This window comes from Anser cygnoides, chromosome 10 (genome assembly GCF_040182565.1).
Source record: "Anser cygnoides isolate HZ-2024a breed goose chromosome 10, Taihu_goose_T2T_genome, whole genome shotgun sequence".
In the NCBI taxonomy this organism is placed as follows: Eukaryota; Metazoa; Chordata; class Aves; order Anseriformes; family Anatidae; genus Anser; species Anser cygnoides.
Genome location: NC_089882.1, coordinates 6,993,683 through 7,016,723, shown reverse-complemented (window position 1 = coordinate 7,016,723; position 23,041 = coordinate 6,993,683). Strand labels below are relative to the sequence as shown.

The window sequence follows — 23,041 nt, the reverse complement described above, 5'->3', positions numbered from 1 at the left end:
CAACTGAGCAGCAGGACCACGAGAGAGGTCTTGAGCCATGTTACTTCCTACCAGGGAAAGGGCAGGTGGCCCTGACTGGGGACTGCCCATGCCATCACCCATTAGTTTACATCTTAAAGTTTACATACGGGGACAGATTTGAGGAAAATATATGCAAAGCTCATCCACTCTCTCTTTATTGGGCATCGATAAAAAACTCCCCACTGGAGGAAAAGAAAAATCATCAAGTACAAACGAAATGAGCTTTTTTTTTTTTCATGTGGGAATAAATCATGGTGTGAAGAGTCTTAACTGAGCCTGTCCCACAGGGACCGGCAAGGATCAGGTGTCCTGGAGAGATGGCCTTCGAGAAAAGGTCAAAGAAAATTGCTTTGGGAACCACAGGAATATTTGTGCGTGGTCGTTGTAGACACAGGATGCCCTGTTGTTTATAATCTTTACAGCTGGTCTCACTGCACTTTCATTAATTATTTTTTTTTAAATTAATTCAGTGTTTCTGTCTCATAAGCATCTAACCATATTTCTGATTAAGAGTTGCAAACCAAGGCATACTATTGAAAGCAAAGGAATATATCAGAATTAAAACTTCTCTGAAGCCTTTCCTTGCATATATGTCTTCCTGACAGATCTACAGCAGCTTTTCTGCACTAGCGTGGATAACTATTTTAGCCTACATTGCACTATAAACAAATGCTCTAACAAACATGTCACAGTAGAGTTATTATTATAGGCATTTGGATTATCAGAGTAGGACACACAAAATACACATATAACAACCAAAACTTTAGTTTCTTTAGCAGCAAAGGTGATGTCACTATTTCGTGAAATGCAAGTCTACATGAGATGGGTAAATCATGCAAAGCAAAGCAACAGCAGAAAAAAAAATTAAAGCAAGTAAAAGCTCTTACTGTGCAACAAGCTCGCCAAAGTTTTCATCAGGGCAGTATTTTCGAGGACGGCCTCGTTGAATATGACGGCCACGTTTAAACTCTTCATCATCAACAGTCCAAAAGGACCCAAACTCATCCTCTACTCTGATAAAGCACTTATGCAGTGAGAGGTTGGTGCGAATGGCACCCTGGGACAAGAGCAGCAGCAAAGGAGATGAAGTGGAAACAAAGGGACACGGGATCGGGGACAGAACAGACATCAAATACAGGGAAAAGGAAAAAGAAAATAAAATGCAATAAGCATAAGCAAATGGTTTGTGAGGGTTAATATGCATTGCCACCTACAAGCTACTAGCATGTGATGCAACAAACACCAAGCAAGCAGGGTCAGGGTACTGGTGGGCATACAAACAGTAGTGATGAGATGTTTGTCTTGGTTTCCCTTAACTGAAACAATGCGAAACCACCTGTGGTTGGTCTAACACCAGCTAGCAGCCAAAAGCCTCTACGTTAAACTGTAAGCATGATCCAAGCTAGGCTAAGAAGTTCAAACATGGTGGACATACCCACTGATCTTTTGTGGCCTTCGTTTTTGGAACTCTAGTTCATCCACTGTCCATACTGCCCCTTTAACGTTTTCTACTCGCACAAAACACTTGTGAAGACTAAGATTATGACGCACTGCATTCTGCAGCAAGTATAAAAGAGAAAACATTCAAAAACTTTCTATGAGAAAATGCTCATCATTGTCCAAGAACAGCAGCACAGTCAGCTTGACAGTCCTCATTTTGCAATGTTAACCCCCTTCCCCTCCCCACACCCAGCTCTTTACATCTTATTTTGCAAAGATAAAATAAATACAAAAGTTTAAACCCAAGGTTAGAAAATCACGTTATTGTTATCATTTATCCACAACGCGAATGAGAACAGCCATCATTTTAAACATGCATGTTGTATAACACGGCACATTTCATACACAACCCAAGAGGAACATTGCATTGACATTTTCAAAACAAACATAGGCGCTCTGCAAAGAGAAGCAGTTTTCCTCTCCTGGAAAAGAAAGCAGTTGGGAAGAACAGAAAGGATTTAATTTAAGCATGGACGGCTCAAGTGAGCAGGGAGGCACTGGAGCTGGTGCTTCCGCGGTTTCCCACAGCCGGGCTAATGCGAATCAGGTGCTGAACCTCCCTCCACACCAGCGCCGGGGACCGGGGCTCAGCAGCACCCCGCCGGCCGGCACGGCACCGGCTCCTGCCTCCGCGGCATGCGCTTATATGGAAGTTGGCTCCCGTTCCTGGCAGGCTGCTGCACTGACTGATCTGAGCCTCTGCCAAGTGAAAACACGAGGAGGGCTCTCCGAAACAAAGTGATAATATCCCCACAGCTCATCACCCCCAGGGACCCGCGCCCCTGGTGCTCCCAGGCGCCGGCGTCGGAGGCTCGGGTGCGCTCTGCGAGGCAGACGAGCCCGGTCGGCCCCTGCGACGTGCTGGGACCGTGCCCGAAGCCGGCCGTGGTGAGACACCTCGCTGCAGCACGGCAGGCCCTGGCTTCTCTGTCTCTGCTCCCCCTGAAACTGTGCCGAGAGCCTCGTTATTCCTCACGTGGGGTGCCATGCCCCGTGCCCGCTTTATGGGGTTTCTCAGCTAACAGCCCGCTACCAAGCCACCCCAGTTCGTGCATGGAGCTGAAAGGGGCTTGGTAAACAGGGAGAGCAGAAGAAGCCATTTGCTGAAAATATGCAGGCGAACAAACTCCATCCATCATCACTGGCACCATTGATTTAGTCAATCTGGTTGACTCGTTAGCAGGCACAGTGCCAGCCAAACACATGGCCTGGGTCTAGGCAACCAAGAGACCACAATTTTTTTCCCTCCCGTCGTCATCATCTTTTTTTTTTTTTTTTTTAATGAACATCGGGTCTGGATGGTGAAAGGGAGCTCTAATCATGAATGTCTAAATCACTGTGCAAACAAAGGGTACGCACAGCGCATTTGTCATGTAAATTAAGAGGCAGTGGTGTGTGTGCTTGTGGGGAAAGGCAAAGAGTCTTTTGCTACTTCTCCACGTCCCTGCAATCACTAGCACAGTCCTGACTCTCCCGTCCCTGCTTCAAGGGAGGTTTCTGCCTGCTCTCAGCAGATACTTGGGTGCAAATGTGTCTCCTCTGGCTGTAGGTGCCTGATCCTGCGGGCACAGGGCCCGACCCTGCCCCATGGCATGCTCCATGTACTTCAGCTCTTCCACAAGGATCCACTGGTGAACTGGTGGAAAAACCAACCTTGGATATGCTGTTCCTCTCGGCATGGTGAGGGGAAGCTCAAATCTAGCTGAAAGTCCACCTGGCCACCAGGGCTGCTTCTTTCTGCCCTCACTTTATTCTCCTCTTCTTTTTTTTTTTAATGTTGTTTTACCCCTACCTCTCTGAGTTCTGACTAGTTTTGAAATTTTCGGCAAAAGCCCTGATTCTGAAGTGGAGGAGAACATGCCAACACCCCACGCCTCACGGGCTAAAACCAGCCAGCTCAGCAGCCGCCAGTGGGTGCCGAGGTCCGCGCGAGTGCAACCTGACACAAGGCTGCTGGCCCACATCTGGGTAACTCAGGCAGTTTCCTGTGAAAATGGGAACGCTGTCAAGTCTGGAGCAAAATGTAAGAATAATAATGCCATTTCCCACAGTGAAAGCTGATCTCCTAGTTAATACAGCGGTTGATCAAACGCATACAGCAAAGTTCAGTGAAGTGAGTCCTCAGAGTTTGTAAACAGTCTCTAAATACACAGCTGAGCAGAAATATTTGTGTTCTTTACATGTATTTAATGCTGGAGAAATACTTTCCAGTCTGTTCTTGCTCTCTTGAAGTCAACATGCAACTTGACATTGAGGGCTGGGGCTGCTGGATCAGGCTCTTGCTGAAGATTTTGAGACAGACAAGTTGGATATTTGCAGCATGTCCATAAAGAGCTGCCCTCGCTTTCTGTTTTCAATATGATCACTTATTTAAGGAATTCGTCACAGAAAAAAATGCTTTATTTTCACTGCCTCTGGATACTTGCTATCTAACAGTTTTATTCGAACAACACCTCACGTTTCAGAGCCACACCTGCAGCCTGTGCCTCATGGCTGCAATTCAGTGCCAGCAAATTACTCCAAAAAAGAAAGGCAAACAGACATTGCCTCTGACCTGTCAGAACCAGTTCACAGTGCTCCCTTAGCAATCAGCTTAACAGAAAAATTAGGAGCTATTATTGTAAGATTATATATTTACCTTGTTAAAAATATTTGTATGCAAGCCACTTTTGCAGAAAAATTACCCTGAACATGCTTGAATATAGAAAATGAAAGGGTTTGTTATTTTAATAACTGCTCGTGCTCTGCTGTACAGCATTTTGGGGAAGAGGTTCATTTTTTAAAAGTCTTTATTCCTGCACTAGTCTGTTGTTTTTTTTGAAACAAGTCTCAAGGAAACTTGCCCAAACCAAGCCCTGACCCTAAATTTGGGGAACACTGACTCAAATGCCGCCTAAATGTTAGCTAAAGGTGAGCACAAATCAGCACATATATATTCAAATTATTCAGATTCTGCAATTAGACCCTTGTGCTTGTACTGTGCCCCATGGGCTTCCCATCATGCCAATCCAGAGCTGCATTTCCATCCCTGCTGTTCCTGAAGGCTGGCATAAACCTGAGCAGTACAAAACCTGCATTACTAAAGTGGACACCAATTCTGGAACTTGAGGTGAAGCTTTTCTTCCCAGGTAGTGGAGCAGGACTAGGTGGAGGTGTCCATGAGGAGTCTGCAAACGGACCTGCTGGGACACACTGTGCTCTTCTGCAAGCCCAGGGATTGCCAGCTCTGCCTCTCTCCTCCTCTGTATAAGCACACTGTAATTGCACGTGGCTCCTGGGACTTGATTTTAAGTGATGCACAAAGCTAATTCCTAAAACTAGCCTCGCAGGACATACAGCCAAGGCTGCCTTCTTCCACTCCCTTCTCCACTTCCCTTCCTTTTGCTGCTGGAACTACACAGGATTTTTGCTTTAGACCCACACCTGCAGCTGCTGAAAAGGCCTACTGGAACCACTCCAGCAGCAAAAGACAGGCAGGTCTAAATGGATCTTAAATCAAGGAAAGTTAATTTCCTTTCTGGATAGTAAGGAGGCTGCAAAGTGAAACACTGCTCATGTTTTCCAACTGAAGTCAAAGAATCAAAGCAGCAATCACATAGACCTTTCCTGAATCTAAGAGGTTATGGATCATGGTTGAAAATGTACAAAATTGCCCTGGGATCTGAATTAAAAGCATAATGTGCTACTAAAACTAAACTAACTTCCAAGGACCATTTTTAGCTCCATCCTTTGATGGAATTAATCCTAAATGCAGGCTGAGACAGGAAAAATATAAAGCGCTAATGAAACAGCAGGTATGGGACATATTCATCCTACCTGGTCATTTGAAGTTGTAAGAGAATAAACGAGTTGCCTAGATTAAGAGAAGCTCAAAGTACTGGGATGCAATTTTTACTGCAACGCAAGATCCTATTATTTGATTCATTCATTAGTAATTATACCAGCTTTAGAAGCCAGTGTGACTATTATAATGTTATGTAGAAGGGAAAGAGTGGCCTCCAAAACAGAAAATAGAATTAGCTCCTCAGACCTCTTATCTAACAGTATCAGAGATGGTTACAGTAGGAAATTGAAGTGCCAAATACCAAGTTTTAGTTCTGTTAAACACATTTCTTATGGTGGGGCTTGCTTCTTGCATATTATGTTCGATAAACTTCTGCTGTGTGACTAAAAAAAAAAGGAAGTTTATAACAGATCTGCATATGTAGCTGAGAGTCATTTGACAGAGGAAAGAAATCCACTTATCTATAGATCCTAGGGAAAAAAAAGTAGTTGTGATTACAGTCTGCATAACTAAAAAGACAAACAGCATATCTTCCACTGACACAATAACGTTACCTCTTTTTTTCTTTTTTTAATATGTTCCAGCTGAAGGGCTTGAGTTTCACTGCTAGCAGCAACCACACAGAGGAACTCGTGGCATAATCACAGAACATAAAAGCCAATAATGGGGATTCAATTAGTGGTTTTCAGAGGCAGAAGAATTTTTCTGCCAAATATCAAATTCTTCCTGCAGATAAGGCACCTAGTGTGTGTCAAAACTGCCGAACTAAATTTTCATGTCCACATGTCGTTACAATTTGTTATGTCATCAGCAACGTCTATTCTGTACATGTCAAATATCAAAGGCAAGAGGCATACACGGGATAATGCTTACCTTCCACGTCGCCGCGTTGCGTCTGAAGTAAGCAAACATTCGCGTGAACCAGTTGTAGATTTCATTTAGTGTTAGCTGTTTTTCTGGAGATTCGAGGATGGCCTTGTGAAGCAAATCAATTGCAAGATCAGTTATGAACAAACCAGTTCAAAATACATTCAGAGTTTTACTTGAACGAACACAAGAAGGAAAAGAAGAGAAGCAAGGAAAAGAGAAGAGATTTGGAGCAAAAATCCAAAGGAAGTTTTTCACAATACAAACTAAGATTAATGGCTGTATTTAACAGTTCAATGGCAAAATTCAAAATGGAATTATCTAATTGTTTTGAGTTTTTATTTCTGTTTCCTTACAGAAATATTAATTTATTAGTCATTCATAAAGCAGAATCAAAGAGAAATGCAAAACATTTCACTAGCTGATTAAAGCTCAGTAATTATTTAGAGCTCAGATTAATTCTAGGGATCAGAGATTACTGTAGCTTGTGATAATTGACTTGCCATCTTTAAACAGGCTCATTTTCACTGTTGTGTGAAATGAATTTCCTAATAATCACATCGTATTGTAATACTTAATCAAAAGCAATTATGTTATATATTGCAGTTCTAAAAACCCTTATAGTAAAGGTTTGAGCATTTGAGCATGCTTACATACCAAAGGTTTGAAAATCTATTTAATCCAGAATGTGCACATACAGGGAGACTTTTTTTTCTAATCCGAACGCGTGTGTTTGGCTCTACTTACCTGTCTAATTAAAGATGCATACGTGAATGGTGGTCTAACTTCGGCGTTCTTATAAAATTCTTGGTTCTGGGCAATATCTGCTGAATAAGAGCAGTTGTTCTGTTATCATCACAGCCTGCCAATGCCGGGCTGCAGGCGACAGAAAGCCACGTGGGCCAGAAGGGCCTGTGCCACCGGTACCCCTTTACCTGAAGAAATGGGGACGTTGTATTTATCCGAGTACCGCCTCCGGATGGGTCCGACGTTGTGCATGCTCGTGGTAGTGATGACCGACGGTCCCTGCGTGACGGGAGTGATGGGTGCAGTCGGGGTGGTGGGAGTATGAGGTAAGCTCTGTGGAGAAGCCTCGGACGCCGTCTTGGAAAGCGTGACGCTTGATACCAGATTCAGCTGCAGAGGGAAGGAGAGGACGAGGACTGCGTTACAAACGGCGCTTCTGGCTAATTAAGGATGGTGGAGAAAATTCTCGGTAATGGCACCTTCCTCAGTTTGAAGCAGACAACACAGCTCGAGTGCTTGCTTCAGCTCTAAGTGCTGTTGCAACATCTCCATTAGGTACCAGTAAAGAAATAAATATATAAATTTCCAGATTGATTAAAAAAAAAAAAAAGAATAATGTAGCCTGCTGCCAGAACTACAAATTGTGGATTTTTATCTAAACCTTAAAACAAGATCTCACCGAGTACATAATCATTTTAATATTTTATTTTAGTTCCATTGTTTCACAATCTAAACCCCACACGTCTCTTATTTCCATGCTATCATTATGCATGGCTTCTAATCAATCTTCTTGGATATTTCATTGAAGGCATCAGGCTTAGAATAAAAGGCAAGACTTTCCTAAGGACGTGGTAGGGAGAAACGCAATCTCTCTCTTCAGCATCTGGGCTTTTTTTTTTTTTTCCTCGCTCCCGTTCATCCATTTTAAAAGCAAAGCCCCGAGTAGGTTAAATCTGGAATAATTTAATTAATCACACTGCATGAAATACTGCAGCCACTCAGCCCAGCACAAGTGGCACCACTCGCCTGTCTCCCCCGACGGAAGGCAGCGGCGCTACCTGCACAAACCCCGGCCCCAGACAGTATTTGAAACAGTGCCCTTAGAAACACGATGCTCCCTCACAAAAGGTCGCTCCTGCTGGAGTATTTTCAACAAACGCCCAATCTCTTACCTACGGTATCAGAAAGGATGACCAAGAAAAGGGCTCTCTGACTACTTCCACATTTCCTTCCCTTAGGCACTTTTGCACGTAGTATCAGTGAAATCCTGACCCCATCGAAGTCAGTAGCAAAATTCCTACTGAATTTAACAGGGCCGGAATTTTATAACTTTCATTCGTGATTAAAATTCTTTTTGGCTGGACATTAAACCTTTTCAGATGAAGGTGAGGCGCCCAGTTCAGATACGCCCCCAAACATCTCCTGTTTATCCGTAAGACACTGTATTAATTTTCCTCGTGTGAAAATAACCAGATAAGAAAACTCCTATTAGCATCCCTCATATGAGTTAACAGCCACAAATAGGGGTTCTTTATCGAAGTAAAAGGATTTATCCGAAACAAAGGTAGTGGAAAATAAAAGGTTCTGGTGTCACAGAAGCGACACCAAGACAAAAAGCCAGTCGCCCACAGGAAGGGCCCAGCCGAATGACAGATAAGTGTGCCTGCTTTTCTGTCCTGACTGCGAAGCACAGCCACAAAAACTGGAAAAAAAAAGCCTGGAAGCCCAGCCACAAAAGCCTGGTGCTGCAAAGTGCTGCACGCCTGCGACCCCGCGCCCTGGCAGCAGAGGTAGCTGCCAACACCCAGCCCTTTGTGCCGGTGCTTGCAAACCGGGGTTCTCCTCACACGGGAAATATTTAACAGTTCGTGGCGATGCCGGAGAGCAAGACCCCAGCGAGGAGATGACGAGAGGCAGTAAAACACAGGTATTGATTTCCCAGAGAATCCCGCCCCGGCGGGAGCAGCTAAGTGCAAGCTGCGGGAGAAGATGCGGGCTCGGAGCCCGGCGGTGCCGCCGGCGAGAGCCACCTCCGCTTGTTGACTGGCGTGATTTAAGGACACTGATTAGGGATACACACCCGGTAATGTCTCCCTGTTATCCATCTATCCATCTATTACATATGATAAAAGGACCGGTGACGATAATAATAGTACAACTGACAGGTCTCACCATGAAATTAAATCTACTGTATTTTATCTCAGTTTCTAAATGGACATTTTAACAGTCCAATAACTGCGAGCAAATCTGCATCAATTTTAAGTGCCCATCTCTAGCAGAGGCTTGGCAGCCGGGCCCTCCTGTTGGAAAGATCACTGCTCGTGCTTCATCATTACGGCTCTTGCTACTCCATTTCAAAAGAGTTTGCTTCCTTTTTTAGCGTTTAAAAACTTAACATTTAATCTGTTTCTACTAGGGAGCAGCGAGAAAGGATCCCCAAAGGTCAACGTTCCCTGCTTAAAGAATGTGAATCGAGTTAAATTTCTTCAGGCTTTTCAGCATAGGTAGCAACTAGAAATAAACACAGGAGAGGACGAGCAAAGGGGGGGGGCTTTAACAGGCTTGACAAATGACACTGTGATTCACACCCACTGCTGGGCTGCCACTAATAAGCTACAGAGGAAGCAGCCAATCTCAGCTAATTACCAGATAAAATTGTATTGTAAGGACTCTAATTAGGAGATGCTTATGGAGGTGATCTAATGATTAAACGCTGCATTCGAGTGACCCCACCATCAATGTGCAGTGGTGCAAGATGTCACTGGAATATTTTGTAGAAACAGTAATTTTATTTCAAGGAGGGGAGGCAGTAATATTTGTAATAATGGCTATGAGGTAAACTAATTAAAAGACAGTTCCTAAAGGAAGACTGTGGCTTTGAGCAGCTGTGGCCGTTCCAAAACAAAGTGCCAAATCTCAACAGAGGAGCTGCAGTCAAGTGGAAAATTTCTGCCTGACCTCTGCTCTCGCTATTAATTTGCAGGAAAACTAATGACACATATACATATTCCCACAAAATTGTTCTAATTGCTAATTTGCCAAAGGAGCCCAGTTTCCAAATTAAACATGACTGCAGTCTGTGAGGAAAGAAAGAACAAAAAGCTGGAATGCTGCGAGTATGCCGCGTTTCACCTCCGCCGACCGTTTGTGAGCCTGAACCAACAAGTTAATGAAAGACGACCTTGTCAATTGCTAGCGAAGTTCTTCCTCCTCCTGCCTTGCATTTTTCACCGCTCTCTCCTCTTCTGGCAGGGGACAGATCCCTGCCGGTGACATTACCGACACCCGGAGCAGGGCAAGGGGGAAGAGGGCTGCTCCCAGACGCTCACTGCCGCTTTCTTTGTGGGGTCTGTAACGTGAGGACTGAAAACTCGGTGGTGAATTAGAGCAGAACAACAAATCATGAACGGTGTTGGTTTTGTTGCAATCTTGAAATATTCATCGGGATCGTAAACTATTAAATCTTAATACTGTGCCCAATTAGAAATGCGCTAACGCCTGTGCCCCACGCGGCCGAGGACGATTATTCAGGGCAAAGATCAGGAAGGGACGGGGCTGGGAGAGTTTCTTTTCCTGATGGAAACTCGACGTGGTTTCTCACTGTTTGCATTTTCTATTTAAAAACAAGTTACTATGATTAGCAAAGTTGTTCACACTGGTATTTTGTACACAGCCTGTTTTCCCACATACTGTAATTTTTGGATGAGGAACCGTTTTTGTCAGAGGGGAGCGAACATGGGTCACGAAGTTTGCACTTGAATGAGGGAGAACTTTTGTCTTGCGCTAAGGCACAACCACGTAGGGCAACGTATGGCCCTCACACCAAAGAGTTAAATGTTACTGTAGTGTTTGCACTGGGGATGGGGGGAGGGAGGATTTCCTTCAGCCTGAAAAGAAAACAAGAAAAAAAAAAACAACAAACAGAAAAAAAAGGAAAAAAAAAAAAGAAAAAAAAAAGGAAAAAAAAAAGCACCACCACCACACCCCACAACCAGTTTCAGCCCTAAAATTCTGCAAATTCAGTCTCTGAAAGGTGTTGGTTGCTTTGTTCAGTTTTGGTTTTTAAGACCAGCACCTCATACTGCTTTAACTCAACAATCATAAATGCTGTAACTGTTTCAGCGTTCAATATCCTGCTTAGGATTTTATTATTAACCTTCCCTTTCAAGAAATAGTCGTGTCTTCCTATTAAAGGTGAAGACCGAGTCATATTTTTTTTTCCTTAGATATAAACAAGGCAGAGAGGTAACCCTCTCCTTCACCCTGTAAAACAGATTTCCAGTAAGTGGCTCTCCCATTAGGGCTCAGCCTGATTTCTTTTTGTGTAAACATTTTACATGACAATAGTGGCTGCAATAAAAAAACCCCGATCTGAAACACTTTAAAAAAAAAAAAAAAGAAAAAAAAAAAGAAGAAAGGAAAAAAAAAGAAATATACATGTATAAACAACCCAGAGGGGCCATACCCACTGCTGCAGGGCAGTGATTCCTCTGCTATTGCTGCTGCTGTTTTGGTCACAACCGGGGCTGAGGATTTATCTGAGCCGAGCTGCTGGACCCTAAACCACTCCAGAGCAGAGAGTGCTTTTCTTCACACCGAGGGTGGGAGAGAAGGCTGACGCTGGGCCTGAAACTTAGTTAAATGCCGTGTCTTCCTCTCCCGTTTTAGCCTGGACACATCAGCGCGTTAGATGCGAGCCTGGCAGGCAGCAATCACTTAGCAGGTGTTGTTATTGGCAGGAACACTAAGGAAACTGAAGCTGAGGAGTGAGACTTAATGAAAACCAGTATATAAAAACAGCTTTTGTTGTGCTTGAGAATCTCTCTTTATTGCTGTGTATCATTATTTTTTCAAACTATAAAGTACGGCTACAGCAGCTAAAATGCTCAGTCATTACCTCAACAGTTAAAAGACTATTTTTTTTAATGCTTTGTTATTACAGTTGCTAAAAACAGTATTTCAAAACAATCGTAATTGCTATGGTTAGGTTAAAAAAAATACATTAAATAAGGGATATCTAACAGCGCATTTTATTTAAAGTGCCAAAAGTTTCTCTTAAAGTTTTCTGTCTATTTTTACAAGATGGATATAGCACCTAGTATGCAGAATTACTTGTTGGTTGATGCTTTTTCCTTTTCCTTTGCTTCCTATGAACTTCAGTGTTAGTTAATCCTCCAAAAAAATCACATTTCCATTTTAACCTACCATGCTGATCACTAACACAAATGAAAATAGCATGTAGGGGAAGCTATCTTAATTGCAAAACCAGAATGATAATTCTTGAGCAATTGTTGTTCTAGCTTTTCTTTTTCTGCCTTGAAAAAATGTTACCTTAGAAAGATGTCAGAGCATACTGCTTCCCAGCTTTGTTCTCACTTTATCCAGTCCTTTATTCTCACCGAAACACCGCAGGTAGCAGTAATAGGGAACAACTTCACGTGTTCCGAGTGCCAGCTGAGAGATACTGCCATTTTCTTGTAAGCTGTTGCACCGCTGGACCCTGACATTCCCAAGCTGGCCATCTGCAAAGCAGGCACCCACGCTGCCCTCGCCCCGACTGCTCCCCTTCCCCAGCCTGCCCTCGGCCACCCTCCTGGCTGCCCCCAAGCCCCCGGGGCACACAGGAGCTGCCCTTTCCACTACAGAAGATGTTGGCAGCAAGCTGAAGGGCTTTCTCCAGCAGCTGCTTTGGCGGACTGGTGTAGGGAAACGCACGGGCCCTTCCACTGTGAGGGTGAAAATCAGTGCAAGGAGCTAAGCCACCTGAAGTTGGGATGGACACAACCAGGCCGGACAAACAGCCGTTCACCGACCCTGGGCGAGTTGCGACTCGATGGAGAAGCACCACGAAGCTGCCTGGGATCCAGCCAGTCCACAACCACCAGCCCACCACCACCTGAAGCCCAACGGGCAAAGGCAGTGCCGATGGTCAGTGTGGGTTACAACGGGCTCGTGGCTAAAACAGATGTGCAGTGAGCAGCTCAATCACCGCTTCTACCTGCCAGCACCAAACGGTTTATAAATAAGCATTAAGATCTTTTGAGCAGAATAAAAATATTTCCTCGGTCATGAAAAGGCTGTAATTTTAAATCCCAATTCATTGCTACGTTTGCATTCGCAGCCACTCGTTCCTTTATAACCGCCGATGTACCATAATATATTAATTCTAACATACACCTTGCATTAGTTATGTTGGCAAAAAAAAATTAATTACTGGATGTAAAGAATACTTTGCACTGCAATAATGGTCATCAGATCTTTTTACCAAAGTCCTATCCCACTGAGTTAAAAGGACTAGGGTCTAGCAGAGTCTGAGCAGTGCCTGTGTATTTTTTTCACAACGAAAGCACAATTTATGCAAAACACTATACTTCTACATTTTATAATTAATTTTCAAATGCTTCACCTATACATATTTTAATAATTTCTGATTTATCAGATGGTATCTATAATAAATTTTTCTATATTTCAATAAATGAAAAGAAGGCAGTTTCAATCCAACAACAGAGTGCCACACAATATAGGCCTGTCAGGCACCAATTTTTACTTCTAACATGTAAGTTAAAGGATAAGGAATTTATAATGCTGCCTGTGAACGAAACCACTTTTCATACACAAATGTGATCTTTTTTTTTCCAAAGGGTAATACAACAGTACATTTACATAAACTAATCCAAACAATCTATGTATTTGACAATGGCAAACCTCACACAGACTGCCTATTGTTGGTTTACATCTTGGAGTTCTTTATGTTGGCTTGTAACACTGCTCTAGCTGTCAAAGGTTTGACTTGGACTCCAAATAAATGGTTATAGAAGTGCTGTGCAGCGATATTGGACTTCTTTGCAAAAGAAAACCTGCTGTGTATGAATTCAAAAGCTATTAATTTTTCAGTCAAAAATATTCATGCCTATTTCTTTTAATAAAGAAACACTGTGCTGAGCAACTGAGAGATAATGTTGACTAGTGGTACAGAATTTTCAATAGAGCAGTTAAAAATAAATTTAGTAGGAGGTCCCCAACAAAGCTATAATTTTCCAGAATGTAAAACATTTTTAATACTAATCAAGACAGCCCTTTTCCCCCTGCGTTCACTTTTTTTTTTTTCCGCTGCTTTTCCCTGTTTATTAGCTGTTAACACTAATCTTCATGGCGACACCGCCTGGCATCTCCATAGCCTACAACACCCGCCAAAGCTTCCTGCCCTCCGCGGCTGAGCATCGATCACTAGCTGCCTTGCCAAACACTGCTCGCCTTCTTATGATTTCCTCCCTTTAGTTTTTAATCCTTCCTCCTGAGGGGCACCGCTGTTATGAAAGGCCTCAAGGCAGAGTGCTTTGAGACTCCCAGATTATTCCGCTGTTTTAATTTTTAATCCAGTAAGAGCTATAGAAACCAAACCTCCTCCCCATTCTGTTGGGTCTACATACTTTGCCAACAATGTGCTGAAGCATTTGCATTCAGGCTGAGGTGGATATGAGGAACTAGGAGAATGCTATTTTTATAGACACTGTGTGTATTTTCCACTCTAGAGGGCTGGTATCCACTAGATCAAGCAATTTGAGGAATCTCAACAGTTTAAATGGAAGGGTTCATACCTACCACTCAACTCTCTCCAAGACGGCACCGAAATTTCCCGTTGACTTTGACATCTGCTCCAGCACTGCCGAATAGCCTGCAATTTTCTATCTAGTAGCCTCCCTATGCACTTCTGCAGCCATTTATTTCCAACTACATGGAAACTGAGAAATCCGTTTCTAGTAAAAATGGGTGCGCGAAGTGTTTAATGATTTTATGTTCTCTATCTCTGTAATGTGTTCTGTTTCAGACATTAATTTTGTCTACCAACTGCATCTTGGCAGGCTACCATATTTGCTGGGTTAATAGTCTGACTCCTTTTTATTTCGATCACCATAAATCACACATATATGGGTGTGTGTTTGCTTTATTTATAGAAAAAAAAATCAGTCAAAACAGATAAACCAATACTTTGTCATTATGCTGCATCATTGCATATTGATTAAAATTGCTAGTACTAACTATAGATTGTCAACGCTCAATTAATTTTCACACAATGACTCAAAGCAAAATCAAATAAAGCCAGTGTACCTTTAAATCTTACAAATCTTAAAATCAAGAAGCAAAGCACTCTCTCCACTTTGAATAATCATGTGAAGCTCTGAGGAACATTTTCAGCATTAAGAGGTTAGGAGAAAACAACAGCTGAAGAGTCATTTTGGGCAGGGAAGGAGATGGAAGACTTGTCTTTTTTGTGGGGGCACCCACGAGCTGGCTTGGCCTGCAGAGCCGCTGGGTGCCGTGCAAGAAGGAGGAGTTTATGAAGCAGCTGACCAATCCCTCCTGCCTCGTTGCTTTCCCTGCACCCCCCTTCTCTAAAGAGCAATCTGGGGTGGAAAAGGTTTAGCTTCTCAATTTCAATGGTATAAAACCTGATACCGAGTAACTGCTTATCATCGAAACGTGCAACTAGAGTCTGTTCTACTGTAAACGTCTGTCAGAGAGAAAGCCAAATAAATATACTAAATATAATTTAATTACATCTCCTTCCTAACACTTCCTAGGATTTCATGCAAGTCGGACCAATGTAAAGAGATTTACAGGCCAGAGAAAGGCCCCCCGCGTCAGCTTTGGAGTCCAGTTTCTGTGTCCCCCCCCCAAAGGAAGGAGGATGGTGAGAAGGGGGTCCCTGTGGCAGTGCCTCCTGCAAAGCCCCAGCGAGGGAGGCGTTTTGCATCTCCTCGCTGCGACAGGCTGCACACAGCGGGCCACGCTTCGCATCACACGCCCAGGTGGGAAACAGGAAAAGAGGTTTGTTGTGAGGTTTTGTTTGCCTTCTGCACAGTTCAGTACTTACGGGCTGAGGGGTGGCTTTTGGTTCAGTTGACTTCACATGCAGGTGTGTCATCATGGCTTGCAGGCGCTCTTTATCTTTTGCAAGCTGAAGGGGGGGAAAAAAATGCTCTATTACTTGTAGGAATAAAATCCAATCTCTGCTTATTCCTAATTAAACAGTTGGCACCGATGTGCAAGACAGAAGAGTTTTATTGCTGAGCAGTTTAGAAATTGTATATGGTCTTTTTGCGAGGCAAAGCTAACACTTGGTGCTGGGTGTCAGTGCTTCCCAAAGCAAAATGCATTAGCCCTTGAGTGAGAAGAGCTAGACCTGCCGGCACCAAGAGGTTCACTCTAGCCCTGACAGCTAAAAGACAACAGTGAATCATGTTTATTAACCAGCCCCGCTCCAGCCCGGGAGGCGCAGCAGAAAGAGAGCTACGCAGTGCCTCCGTGACGCCTTTTCCTCCTTCCGCAGCAGAAAACAAGCAGCACGAGCAGGCCGCAGCTTTCACGTCACGTGCAGGCTTTGCGGCACCGCGCAGCAGGCGGGGAGGCGGCGGTGGTTAAACCACACGAGGCTCCGCGGCGAGTCACGACAGGCAGCCTCGGCGCTCTGCTTGCCCTTGAGAACTGGCAAAAACCCCGTGGGGCCGGGAGGGGAACCCGAATCCCTTTGGTGCATGCATGAGGGAGCAGGGTGGGAAAGCTAACCATGTCGTCCACCGCATCGCAGCCCACAACCGGGGCCAAGCTCCTGTGCTGGATGTCAAGGGCTGTCCCTCACTTCCTCAAGTCTCTTGAGGTTTTTCCCTTGTGATCTGCACCTGGATGGTGTCTCAGGATCACACCCTACACAGCTGTGGCCAGGATGGCTTCCCAATGCATTTCAAATGCACTGGCCAGGCTCTAAACCTCACTATTTTTGGAAACCATTTTTTTTTTCTATAAGCAAATAGGACTTTTTCCGGCTGCTATTAAAAAAAAAAAAAAAGAAAAAAAGAAAAAAAAAAGCAGGATGATATTATGAAATAATACTAATGAAAAAGGCGTGTTAACCTACATGCCCAATATAAATGCTCCTGTTTCCAGCAGGACTTGGATCAGGTTCTCACAGATGACAATTTTTGCAGAGCTGAGTTGTGCTTTAGACAAGCCAGATCCCTGGTGCCAAGAGGAGAACTGTGCTTGCATTCCAGTGAAATTTTAAACAACCTGCCCACCTTATCACAGTCATCTGTTTGTAGCAGCGAAGTTGGGCTAAGTGTATATAAAAGGAGACTTGGTCATAAATCCCCATTCATAACCTTACAGTCAAGGTTGTCTTGCTCTTCACAAGGCGAGGGGTTTTGGACTGTGCCAGTGAGGCGTCATGATGGGATAAAGTTTGGCACACAAGTTTGCAAGACAGGAATTAAATAAAGGAAAAAATGGTGTCACCGCTGTGTGCTCTGGAAGTGCAAAAGCAAAATTGCTGGGCTTTTCAAGCTGCTTTTCTTTTCTTGGTCAAAAACCTCCATGGCAAGTGAGAAAAGCTGAAGCCGATAGCAGATCTCCTGCAATCTATCACCAGATCTGCTCTGGATATCACAAAAGAGCAGCGATGGGCTCTTATCATAGCAATGCAGTAGGAACTTCTCCCTCTGAGAGTCCTTCGAGGACCTCTTCAGAGAAAGTAGAGGTCTCCCCCCTCAGCTGCTGTGCTTTACACAAAACAAATAAAAAACAGTAAATATCTTATTCTCAGTGCAGCTTTCTTGGGCGGTCTCTCGTTCTTAGCAGTTAGTGGGCACTGCGGCTGCACGGCAGGGTCATCTGTGCATGACATTTTGGTCTGCAGGCTACTGCAGAAACCAAAGCTCTAGCCCAAACAAATAAAACGCGGGCACCTGAAAACTTCCTGCTCACAACAGAGCAGTGCCAGCAGGGAAAGGCACCCGGGCAGCGCGGGGCACACCCTGCGCGGTGCTTCCTCTGCGTCCCTTCATCAAAACGGAGCGGTACTGCACTCCCAGCAGTCAGGGTCCTTGCTTTTATTGGTTTTAGTCATCATCTTAGCACGCTTTTAATGCAGTTTCTGGTGGGTGAACGTTATTAAAGATCCTCTCGACATTTCAGGCAGACACACGCTAGTGTTTTGTCATAGTCTAGGAATTCAAACACTCACCCAGTTAGGCAGGAGTTTAAATTATGAAAAATAGAGGTCTCTCAGTTTCAAAGCACTGAAGAGAAGTAAAAAAAATCTGAAGAATTTCTTTAAACTGTTTTTCCCCTAGGTCAGGAAGCAGCAGTGATACCAAACCAGAACGTCACCAGCAGCCCCTTCGCTCAGCGGGGTGATTCAAGAGAAGTCACGACGGCAGCTGGGCCGCTGATGGGAGCAAGTGCTCACTGGTGGCACTCACTGGAGTGCAGATGGTCCCGAAATGGGGATTGCTAGTGGACTTACAGGAAAACGCTCCTGATCTACGGACAGTGTTATTGGGCAAGAGACTGTTATGAAACAAAAATAAACTGATTAATGCAACTCTTGAATCAGTCTATTCCAGTGCCTCAATGCTCCTGGTGGGCACTATTTCCCACCAGGAAATTATTTCCTACCTGCTGGTCTCCTGTGACAGCTACTTAGTCTATAATAGTGCGCTTGAATGTATACACCCAGCTTTAATTTGGAGTCACACTGGTAGCTCCCTCCCTTGGCACCAGCATCGAGCAGGACAGGGGGAACAGAGGGAGCCATGTCCTTGCCTGCGGGCTCAGCTGGCACCTGCAGACCTCCTGAGTCCTGCTGGAAAGGGTGCCCCTACCTCTGGGTGCAGAACCCTCCCCTGAATGACAGTGCTGGCTGATGGCACAGGAGAAAATACCGGGTGGGCTTTTTAGAAGAACAGGGGCTGTAGATCTGTAAAAGCTTCCTGTGGCGAGGACTTAGAGCTGCTGGTCCAGCCTGAAAAGTTTACATGTTCAGAGGGGGCCTGGTAAAATTCAGGGTCAAGACCTTATCATTTGAAGATCCAACACCAAGGAGCAGATTAGAAACAGCAAGTTCTTGGTTTTCAGTGCAGATTACTTCAACACATGAGTTCTGCTCCCTACAGGGCATATGAAGATTCTTACAACACAGTCCCATCTGAAGCCTCATTCTTTTTTCCTGTATCCTTTTTGAAAGGTCTAGATGGTGAGAGTTTTCAGATGGCCACCCAGTTCTTCATGGAAAGCCTCATTTTGTGAGGCTTCCCCCACTCACAGTTCTACCAGCTGGTGGTGGAATTCAGTGGGGTTCTACCATGGTCTAGGTGCCTATGAGTTCTTCCATGGAAAACCCTTCCAGAGCAAGGTACATGCATACAGTGCTTTGCAAGCATGGACACCAGACACATGCCTTGGCCTGGAGAAGTTAAATCCTAGAACTGCACCTGCTTGAAAAGCAGAAGAGGGAAGGCACTGAAAGCACAGGCCAGAAGGGGCTGAAGGAGAGGAGGCAGCATGGACGTCAGTGGACCAAGGAGCCAGAGAGAAGGCATTAGGCACACAGGGTGCAGAAGCTGTACGGGAGGAAAACCAGACAGAAAATAGTAGCAAGGAGCAGGAACGTGAAAATGGAAACCCTGTGAGGGCATTCAACAGGAGCAACATGGCCAGATCAACAGGAAGAGGAGATCACTTCAGCAGCAGGGTTTTGGAAAAAGACCAAGGACAAAGGAGAAGGAAGCCAGTCATGGGCAGTGTGAGAGACAACCAAGCCATAACCTTCCCTCCTGTTACGTGCTTATTAGTAAGGCTGTGTACTACTAGAAAGGTTCAGGATCCGTTTTTCAAAAGTATCAATGAATGCTTTATGAAAACAAGCCCATGCAGTGTTTTCACTGCCCTGAAAATGGTCAGCTGTATTCATGTTCTACTGGGAGATTATTTTTTTTTTGTAAAAAAGAAGTATATCAAAGCCTTGTTGCTGTCCTGAAATGTTTTTCCACTCAAAGCTGGTGTTGCAAAATGAATGTCATATTCCAGCTACGATCTCACTAAGGATAGGGAAGTGTTCCTGTGTTTGTGTTTTACCCAGCAGCCCAATTCTCACTATTTATAATGGCAACAAATGATCATGTCAAGATGGTTTAAACAAAGTGAAATATGAGAAGATCTCTACCTTGTCTGTGATATTTTAAATGTTTGTGATGGAAATGCTGAGACCTAAACTTCATGATACTTCTGCAAAAGGGCATTTACAATCGAACACAAAACATATCTGACCTGTTTTTTCCTCCAAAAAGTTCACTTAAAATTACTTCCTTTTAAAAACACTGCATTTATCTCTGTCCATGATACTGACAAAACTATTCTGTGTAAAATAAATAACATTAAAAAAAAAGGCTTGTATTTGTGTCCATCACATTTAAAACCTGAAGTGTTTCCCTCAGTTGTAATGGATTTGTTAAATTTGTGTCTCGATAGGGCTGTATGAGCATGAGACAGGGCAGCAGCTGGGTCTTGCCAGGATGTTGGTCCCTGAACAGCGCACAATGCTGCACAGCTCCGCTTGAAGGCAAAGCTGCTCGTCACTGCTGAGAGTCATGGGGCAAGTGGGAGAAGCTACAGGTCCCTCTCCTACCCGGCTCACAAAAGTCACGTAGTTGGCCACAGGGCTGATTTGTGCCCCTGTTGGCAACTGCTCCACTGGGGGAGCGTTAGGTCAATGGTCTTGGTCCAGCTGCTCCTGCTCTAACACGCTGGGTGCTGCAGACCTGCAGATCGTGTCACTGAAAACTCTGCTAATGGGCTAGGCTTTCATTTTGTTATGTTTCTCTGTGAAAAAAAGAGGTCACAGACTGATAATGTAGGCACTGGAAGACAAATCCTCTGTCTCCTCCTGTGTACAAATTTACGTAGATTATCAGAAGACAGATCCACAAGATCACTGGAGGGAGAAGGGGGGAGTTACAGGTGCATTTCAGAAGCAGGACAACCCTCCTCTTCCATCCATTCTTGATGGCTAATGCATAGATGGTCTCACTCTATTATTAACAACCCAGTCTAAATTAAGCCCCCAGTTCATCCTGTTTACTGTGCTAGTAAGACTGTTCGAAAAAGTCATACAGAATTTTTTTGACTTAGCCTTCATATCGCTTTGAAAATATGTTCTTGTCTTTGGGAATTTATGCTACCTTCCATGCAAGGACTCTAAGCTAAGCCGTATTCCCAATGCTAAATGGGTGCGAATCTGTGAATATCAGTCACTTGTTATAATTAGTGTAATGCAGCACTAATGAACCTTTCCAAAGTATTGTCAAAGGCCTGCAGAGAGGCAGCAACCAGTGGTGGTGTTCTGTTCAAGTCTAGGGCATCGTCCTGTAGTTCCAGGCACAGACATGCCCAGTAACGGCAGGAGAGAAGGATTAATGCTTTTCAAGCTGACTGCAACTGAATAATCTAGATTTACCTTCAGCACGAGTTATTACTGCATCTTAGTAAAAGATTATCTCGTATCTCAGTTTACCAGGAAGACTGCAGATTCTTTCTTCTAATTCCCAAGAAACTTGTTAAAATAACAGACCATTTCTCATAACATTTTCTGTGAGACTCTTGATATTTTATGACTGGTAGTTTGATTTTTATAAAACTTGTATTAAAATAGTTTATATTGCTTTAGCTAATAGTGAAAAAGTGTCATGACCAGCGTGTTCCTGAAAGTAAAATTTAGGAAATATCTATGAAAAAAAGGGTAATTTGTAAGATAAGAAGATAAAAGGAATTTTTTTAAAATGCTTATCTTGAAAAGTAACAACAAGAAGTTTAAGTGTGTTTTTGCTGATTTTTCTCTCCAACTATTTGAAGCTATAAATGACTTAACTCAGTAAAATTCCAAATGTAATTATCTTCTGTACTTAGCCCAAGGCTTTCCATATATCTCTACGCTGCTGTCTTGCATACAAAATAGGTTTTTCAATAGCTGGTAACTATATAATGTACAACATTGTTTTAATTTCCCCTTCTTTGCTAACCTCTTGCCTACACGCAGACAGACTGTCAAAGGAGCCCAGCTAGAGCAGCGAGGTGCAGGGAGACAGAAAGAACTCAAAAGCATTTGGAAAGGCAGTTACACAAACAGGTCATATCTTTGCATTGCATTCAATATATTCCCATTTACCCTCTTTTTGCACTTTAAAAAACTCATTTGCTACGAATGGCAAAATAATAATAATAATAATAATAAATACATGGAGAGTGTTAGTATATGAGAGACCACCAAACAAGCCAGGTTATGCAGCGTTTTGAAATAAACATCAACCAATTCCCCTGTATCAACATCTATAAATGAAGGGGACCACATTCCCCTCGCCCCCCTCCACCCCACCCAGTGGATATAAAAAACATTAGATATGTACTATTGGATTTCCAATCAGTCAGCCTGTTTAAGTTTCCTATTTCTTTTCAAGTTACGGTTTAGAAAAGAGGAAATGAAGCTGCAGTTTCTTTTGACGGTTTTTAAAACTACTACAAGAAGGTTTTGAAAGCTGGTTTTCAATCATAGTGGGAAAAGCAGAACTCATTTTTTATTGCTGTCGAGAATTGGATTTGATTAATACTGAGGTAATATTAAAATAAATTTTATTTTACCTGTAGCTCTAACTGCTGTACAACCTGCATTTGTACTCTACATTGGGCTGTACTTCTATCATCCAGCGCATGCTCACTGTTGAGATGTCTGTAACAATACACAGAAAATCATTAAGTGAAATGGATAAACAAAAAGGAAAAAAGTAGTTACCAGGATGAATAAGCAATCTGAAAGTTATCCAGCAGGTCTTTATCAGTATCTGAGGTTTTTAAAGCTTGCCTAATTTTTTAAAATTTATTTTTGGTTCTTTTTTTTTTTTTTTTTTTTGCTCTGTCCTGCTTTTTGGCTGATGTATCCTCCCATCACTCATCGTATCTTAAGCACATTTTTTCACAAGGCAGCTCACTTGTAAATAACAGAAATTCTGCAGAACAGTTGCTTTTCCTCCATTAGATAACAAATGCAAATCACAAATTTATAGCAATATTAGTTCATATATAATTTCATACTACTTGACTGTAAAATGCTGGATATATCTAAATGGATACATGCAATACATGAATAATTAAATCTCATAGAACCCTCATGTTTACATGATTAAAAATAAAATAAAATATATGATTGTGTAAAGAACAAAAGAACACACAAAATTCGGTGTCTAAGTATGTGCAAAATATATACCAATAAAAGAGAGAAAAATACGGACAGTTACT

General features: G+C 43.3%; 1 protein-coding gene across 18 annotated transcripts in view; it reads right to left on the bottom strand.

Moving 5' to 3' along the window:
• Positions 1–23,041, bottom strand: part of FOXP1 (forkhead box P1) — a 371,023-nt gene that overhangs the window by 14,992 nt on the left and 332,990 nt on the right. For 13 of the 18 annotated variants that reach the window (XM_067003311.1, XM_067003309.1, XM_067003308.1 and 10 more), the window contains 6 exons: positions 22,388–22,475; positions 15,795–15,878; positions 7,108–7,309; positions 6,920–6,999; positions 6,179–6,280; positions 909–1,078 (listed from right to left, as the gene is read on the bottom strand). In XM_067003311.1, coding sequence (XP_066859412.1) covers positions 909–1,078; positions 6,179–6,280; positions 6,920–6,999; positions 7,108–7,309; positions 15,795–15,878; positions 22,388–22,475 — 726 coding nt within the window. Of the gene's footprint in view, positions 1–908; positions 1,079–1,456; positions 1,579–6,178; positions 6,281–6,919; positions 7,000–7,107; positions 7,310–15,794; positions 15,879–22,387; positions 22,476–23,041 lie in introns of all 18 variants that reach the window. The other 5 variants (XM_067003314.1, XM_067003315.1, XM_067003313.1 and 2 more) reach the window with 3 other exon arrangements.